This window comes from Staurois parvus, unplaced genomic scaffold, assembly GCF_062004578.1.
Source record: "Staurois parvus isolate SC_StPar_1 unplaced genomic scaffold, SC_StPar_1.0 ptg000191l, whole genome shotgun sequence".
In the NCBI taxonomy this organism is placed as follows: domain Eukaryota; kingdom Metazoa; phylum Chordata; class Amphibia; order Anura; family Ranidae; genus Staurois; species Staurois parvus.
In genome coordinates this window covers 412,396-420,029 of record NW_028317987.1, presented here as the reverse complement: position 1 = coordinate 420,029, position 7,634 = coordinate 412,396, and the positions used below count along the sequence as shown (strand labels likewise).

Here is a 7,634-nt window from a genome sequence, read left to right as displayed (position 1 = left end):
AATGGTCGGAGTGCACACAGTGTTGGAACGGTCACGGAGCGCACACAGTGATGGAATGGTCGGAGTGCTCACAGTGTTGGAATGGTCACGGAGTGCTCACAGTGGTGGAATGGTCACGGAGTGCACACAGTGATGGAATGGTCGGAGTGCACACAGTGTTGGAACGGTCACGGAGCGCACACAGTGATGGAATGGTCGGAGTGCACACAGTGTTGGAATGGTCACGGAGCACGCACAGTGATGGAATGGTCGGAGTGCACACAGTGTTGGAACGGTCACGGAGCGCACACAGTGATGGAATGGTCGGAGTGCACACAGTGTTGGAATGGTCATGGAGCGCACACAGTGGTGGAATGGTCGGAGTGCACACAGTGTTGGAATGGTCACGGAGCGCACACAGTGGTGGAATGGTCGGAGTGCACACAGTGTTGGGACGGTCACGGAGCGCACACAGTGTTGGGACGGTCACGGAGCGCACACAGTGATGGAACGGTCACGGAGCGCACACAGTGGTGGAACGGTCACGGAGCGCACACAGCGGTGGAACGGTCACGGAGTGCACACAATTTCTGTATTATATATATATATTTTGTGTGTTTTTGCACATTTTGAGTGTTTGTGATTTGCAGGAATTAGAGGATATTTATGTATATGAGGGGAATGCACTATATCGTTTCTTTCTTTGTTTTGAGGTTTTTGGTGGAACAATTAGGATTATTATCCTTCTTACTGGAGGGAAGTCTGCAATTTGGACTTTTGGATTTTGTTGGACACATTTGAATCGGACATTTTATGATTGTATTTGGTGATCATTTGTAATTATTTTTATTGTATTTTACAGAAAAAGGTCTTTTATTATATTGTACTTTCTGGGGAGAAAGTGTGACTTTTTGGTGGGATTTAGTTTCGGAGTCACGGATTTATTTTGTTATATATTGAAGAGGACTGTCATTGCCAAGTCAGCTCTGATGAAGAAGGGACTCGAAACGCGTCGACTCCGAGAAACGTCCCTCGTGTTTAGACTGGCGCTGGTCTCTGATTGGTCAAGTCTCACCAAGGACTTTACACGCTTCTGATACTTCTCTGTGAGATTTTCACATCCAATAAAATCACATTTTACTGAGGTAATGCACAAGGTTGGCGCGCTTCTTGTTTCACTTTCCAGTATTGGTGGGGCTTCCCCAGCCTTGTTTAGAGCCGCACAACCTTTGATGCCTTGGTGGGGAATTTCTTCAAGTTCCGGGTCCATCTATCCACCCTTGTTCTGGGCCAGAGGGCAGGAGGGGTTGTTTTGTGTTTACACCCGCAGTACCATTACTCCAGTCACTTTCCGGGTCGTTACCACCCCCCATTATTATCACTGTCCCAGCCCTTTCCATCTGTGGGAGGAGCTGAGTCTCCACCTCCTCATTAACACTGGGAGGCCTATAACAAACTCCAATGATGACCTTTGTAGTACCGCCCCCCATGTGCAGCTCCACCCATAATACTTCAGCCTCATCACACTCTCCATCAACTAGGTCCTCTTTCACACTCACTCTGAGATCACTTCTCACATAGAGACAGACTCCACCCCCTTTCCTGTTCCAGACTCCACCCCTTTCTAGACAGACTCCACCCCTTTCCTGTTCCAGACAGACTCCACCCCCTTTCCTGTTCCAGACAGACTCCACCCCCTTTCCTATTCCAGACAGACTCCACCCCCTTTCCTGTTCCAGACAGACTCCACCCCCTTTCCTATTCCAGACAGACTCCACCCCCTTTCCTATTCCAGACAGACTCCACCCCCTTTCCTATTTCCCCCATCTCTCCGAAAGAGAACCTAGCCAGGAATATGAATGGCCCAGTCATGTGAGGAATGAAGCCAAGATTCAGCAATACCAATCCAATCCTAGTTCTCTTCATTCACCAAACCTTCCAACTCACCTATTGCGCTGGGCACACTTCTGGCATTGGTGAGCAAACACTTCATTCACTGACACCTTGTTCATTCACCGACACCTTGTTCATTCACCGACACCTTGTTCATTCACCGGCGCCTTGTCCATTCACCGACGCCTTGTTCATTCACCGACGCCTCCTTCATTCACTGACACCATGTTCATTCACCGACACCATATTCATTCACCGACACCATATTCATTCACCGACGCCTTGTCCATTCACTGACGCCTTCTTCGTTCACTGACGCCTTGTTCGTTCACCGACACCTTGTCCGTTCACCGACGCCTTGTCCGTTCACCGACGCCTTGTCCATTCACCGACGCCTCCTTCATTCACCGACACCATGTTCATTCACCGACGCCTTGTCCATTCACTGACGCCTTGTTCGTTCACCGACACCTTGTCCGTTCACCGACGCCTCGTCCGTTCACCGACGCCTCGTCCGTTCACCGACGCCTCGTTCATTCACCGACGCCTTGTCCATTCACCGACGCCTTGTTCATTCACCGACGCCTCCTTCATTCACTGACACCTTGTTCATTCACGGACAGCTCGTCCGTTCACCGACACCTTGTCCATTCACCGGCAGCTTGTCCATTCACCGACACCTTGTTCATTCACCGACACCTTGTTCATTCACCGACACCTTGTCCATTCACTGACACCTTGTTCATTCACTGACACCTTGTTCATTCACTGACACCTTGTTCACACGGATTTTGTGTATATTTTATTTTCATACAAATGGTACCAATTCCACTGGTTGTAACATGGGAACCTTCTTAACATCTACTATAGACCTCCCCCCATCTTTCCACATTCCACCCCCAATAAGTACTGACCCCGGTCTGATCTGTCTACCCCGTTATAATCAAATTCTCCCTCCCCCTCCATCCTAGTTTATATACTCCTCCAGCCTTCCCATAACCCCTCCCCCAGCACAGCAGACCCCCTTCCATGTAGGTGCAAACCATCTCTAGTATATAGGCTGCACCCCAATGAGAAGTCAGCCCAGTGCTCTAGGACAGGACTCCATTTTTATTCTTCTCCTGCCATCAATGGCCAACCCGGTCCCACACTTCATCCATGTCTTTGGGGACCTCTGATCTCCTAATGAACTGTTTCTTCCATGATGAAGCTCAGCCATGGAGTATATCTGAGGTGTATATCAGGGTGTGCTTCTTCCCCACATGAGAGCTGGGATGTCCAGCAACATTCATCTAGAAGACATTTCCCGCACTCAAGGCACTAATACACCTCCAGGGTTGTGTGGGACCCCTGATGTACAGGAACATAGGACTTCAGTGAGGAACATTTCCCGCACTCAGGACAGGAAAGTGGCTTCTCCCCCGCGTGAGATCTCTGATGTCTGGAAAGATAGGACTGCTGTGAAAAACATTTCCCGCACTCAGGACAGGAATATGTCTGTTCCCCCGTGTGAGATCTCTGATGTTTATATAGATAGGACTTCTGTGAAAAAAATTACCTTCACTCAGGACAAGAAAGTAGCTTCTCCCCCGTGTGAGATCTCTGATGCTTGGAAAGATGAGAATTCTGTGAAAAACATTTTCCACACTCAGGACAGGAATACGGCTTCTCCCCCGTGTGAGATCTCTGATGTTTGGAAAGATGGGACTTCTGTGAAAAACATTTCCCACACTCAGGACAGGAATACGGCTTCTCCCCCGTGTGAGATCTCTGATGTTTGGAAAGATGGGACTTCTGTGAAAAACATTTCCCACACTCAGGACAGGAATACGGCTTCTCCCCCGTGTGAGATCTCTGATGTTTGGAAAGATGGGACTTCTGTGAAAAACATTTCCCACACTCAGGACAGGAATACGGCTTCTCCCCCGTGTGAGATCTCTGATGTTTGGAAAGAATGGGCTTCAATGAAAAACATTTCCCACACTGAGAGCAGGAATACGGCTTCTCCCCCGTGTGAGATCTCTGATGTCTGGAAAGACCGGACTTATCTAAAAAACATTTCCCACACTCAGAACAGAAATATGGCTTCTCTCCCGTGTGAGATCTCTGATGGTTGGAAAGACCGGACTTATCTAAAAAACATTTCCCGCACTCAGAGCAAGAATACGGCTTCTCTCCCGTATGACATCTCTTATGAGTATGAAGATTGGAAATCGCCAAAAAGCATTTCCCGCACTCAGGACAGGAATACGGCTTCTCCCCTGTGTGACATCTCTGATGTTTGTTAAGACTGGATTTCACTGAAAAACATTTCCCGCACTCAGGACAGGAATATGGCTTCTCCCCTGTGTGAGATCTCTGATGTTTGGAAAGATAGGATTTCACTGAAAAACATTTCCCACACTCAGGACAGGAATACGGCTTCTCCCCCGTGTGAGATCTCTGATGTATGTAAAGATCGGACTTTAGTGAAAAACATTTCCCGCACACAGGACAGGAATACGGCTTCTCCCCTGTGTGAGATGTCTGATGTGTGTAAAGATTGCACTTATATGAAAAACATTTCCCGCACTCAGGACAGGAATACGGCTTCTCCTCCATGTGAGATCTTTTATGCCTATTAAGACTGCATTTATAACGTAAACTCTTCCCGCACTCAGGACAGGAATATGGTTTTTCACCTGAGTGAGATCTGTTATGCTCATCAAGATGGAATTTACAATGGAAACATTTCCCGCACTCAGCACAGGAGAACCTCTTCTCTGTTGGAAGGCCGGCCCGGTCCCGCACAGTCCGAGGTTCCTCAGGATACGAGGAATCCGATGGTCCATCTACACTGGGTGGTGCCGGATGGACATTGGAGGGAGCCGGGTTTTCTCCTGGACTATACTGTGTGATGTCCTCATCTTCTACTTTCCAGTCTGGAGACAAAGTGAGACAATCCTCGGAGGTTTTCCTCATCTCCCGGCCATGGACTAAAATACAAACACAAAGAGGATTACTAGACAGGAGCTGATTGGTTCCCCCAAACCAGGACTCCGCCCACATCAGGCAGCTTGGTCTCTGAGGAGCTTACAATTCCACCCTCAAGGGAACTAGGAAATGGCTCCTCTGATCTCCTACCAGGTCATTTCTTTATCCATGGACCTTAGTCAGAGAGTGAGGAAACAACCAGAACTGTCTTTTATAGGAGGGACAGTGATGAGGGGATTATAGGACGAGGGTCCCCACCCCCTCTATCACTCATCGCCATCTTCCCAACACAAGAAGTACTGCACTTCCTTATTTAGTCCATGATTTAGTCATGAAGAACAGCGGGGCTGAGCCCCACCAGAGGTCAGAGAGTGAGGATGGGGGGAGAACAACCAAGATGAAGACTGGACTGATCCTGAAGACCACCATCATTGGGGTATTGACTCCTCCCTCATTATCACTTTCTGTTTAAGGGTCCAAAGTTGGAGGATGTTATCACATTATTATCACCATGTAAAAGTCTGTGCTCCAATCACATCATCCGATATAAAATGTCCAGCTGGGAGGAAATGGGGGGAACAAAAGAGAAACCATATTATGTGTATATATAGCAGTGGGGGGAGGGGGAGAGAAGAAGTCAGGAGTATGGAATGTACAACATAGAGTATATAGTGCAGGGGTCAGGAGTATGTAATGTACAACATAGAGTATATAGTGCAGGGGTCAGGGGTATGTAATGTACAACATAGAGTATATAGTGCAGGGGTCAGGAGTATGTAATGTACAACATAGAGTATATAGTGCAGGGGTCAGGAGTATGTAATGTACAACATAGAGTATATAGTGCAGGGGTCAGGAGTATGTAATGTACAACATGGAGTATATAGTGCAGAAGTCAGGAGTATGTAATGTACAACATAGAGTATATAGTGCAGGGGTCAGGAGGATGTAATGTACAAGTTATATAGTGTAAGGGTCAGGAGGATGTAATGTACAACATAGAGTATATAGTGCAGGGGTCAGGAGGATGTAATGTACAACATAGAGTATATAGTGCAGGGGTCAGGAGTATGTAATGTACAACAGAGTATATAGTGCAGGGGTCAGGAGGATGTAATGTACAACATGGAGTATATAGTGCAGGGATCAGGAGTATGTAATGTACAACATAGAGTATATAGTGCAGGGGTCAGGAGTATGTAATGTACAACATAGAGTATATAGTGCAGGGGTCAGGAGTATGTAATGTACAACATAGAGTATATAGTGCAGGGGTCAGGAGGATGTAATGTACAACACAGAGTATATAGTGCAGGGGTCAGGAGGATGTCATGTACAACACAGAGTATATAGTGCAGGGGTCAGGAGTATATAATGTACAACATAGAGTATATAGTGCAGGGGTCAGGAGTATGTAATGTACAACAGAGTATATAGTGCAGGGATCAGGAGTATGTAATGTACAACATAGAGTATATAGTGCAGGGGTCAGGAGGATGTAATGTACAACACAGAGTATATAGTGCAGGGGTCAGGAGTATATAATGTACAACATAGAGTATATAGTGCAGGGGTCAGGAGTATGTAATGTACAACAGAGTATATAGTGCAGGGGTCAGGAGTATGTAATGTACAACATAGAGTATATAGTGCAGGGGTCAGGAGTATGTAATGTACAACAGAGTATATAGTGCAGGGGTCAGGAGTATGTAATGTACAACATAGAGTATATAGTGCAGGGGTCAGGAGTATGTAATGTACAACATAAAGTATATAGCGCAGGGGTCAGGAGTATGTAATGTACACTATATAGTATATAGTGCAGGGGTCAGGAGTATGTAATGTACAACATGGAGTATATAGTGCAGGGGTCAGGAGGATGGAATGTACAACACGGAGTATATAGTGCAGGGGTCAGGAGGATGGAATGTACAACACAGAGTATATAGTGCAGGGGTCAGGAGTATGTAATGTACAACATAGAGTATATAGTGCAGGGGTCAGGAGAATGTAATGTACAACATAGAGTATATAGTGCAGGGGTCAGGAGAATGTAATGTACAACATAGAGTATATAGTGCAGGGGTCAGGAGTATGTAATGTACAACATAGAGTATATAGTGCAGGGGTCAGGAGGATGGAATGTACAACACAGAGTATATAGTGCAGGGGTCAGGAGTATGTAATGTACAACATAGAGTATATAGTGCAGGGGTCAGGAGTGTGTAATGTACAACATGGAGTATATAGTGCAGGGGTCAGGAGTGTGTAATGTACAACATGGAGTATATAGTGCAGGGGTCAGGAGTATGTAATGTACAACACGGAGTATATAGTGCAGGGGTCAGGAGTATGTAATGTACAACATAGAGTATATAGTGCAGGGGTCAGGAGTATGTAATGTACAACATAGAGTATATAGTGCAGGGGTCAGGAGTACGTAATGTACAAGTTATATAGTATAAGGGTCAGGACTCTCAGTATTAGTATTCTGTAATCAGTGGAAGCTTAAATGTTTACTGTAGACAACATGTAGAGGTGAGTTGGGATTAAACCATCATGAAACCGGTTAGATTGGAGGTGACCAAATCCATGGACAGAGGGGTGGCGGTGGACGTGGTATACTTGGACAGAGGGGTGGCGGTGGACGTGGTATACTTGGACAGAGGGGTGGCGGTGGATGTGGTATACTTGGACAGAGGGGTGGCGGTGGACGTGGTATACATGGACAGAGGGGTGGCGGTGGACGTGGTATACTTGGACAGAGAGGTGGCGGTGGACGTGGTATA

At 46.7% G+C, this 7,634-nt stretch overlaps 1 protein-coding gene across 1 annotated transcript; it reads right to left on the bottom strand.

Moving 5' to 3' along the window:
- Positions 1-2,661: 2,661 nt before the first annotated feature.
- On the bottom strand, positions 2,662-4,833 carry LOC149461817 (uncharacterized). Its single transcript, XM_089677710.1, has one exon. The coding sequence runs from the start codon at positions 4,831-4,833 to the stop codon at positions 3,433-3,435; it is 1,401 nt and encodes a 466-aa protein (XP_089533836.1). The 3' UTR covers positions 2,662-3,432.
- Between the last annotated feature and the right edge of the window lie 2,801 nt (positions 4,834-7,634).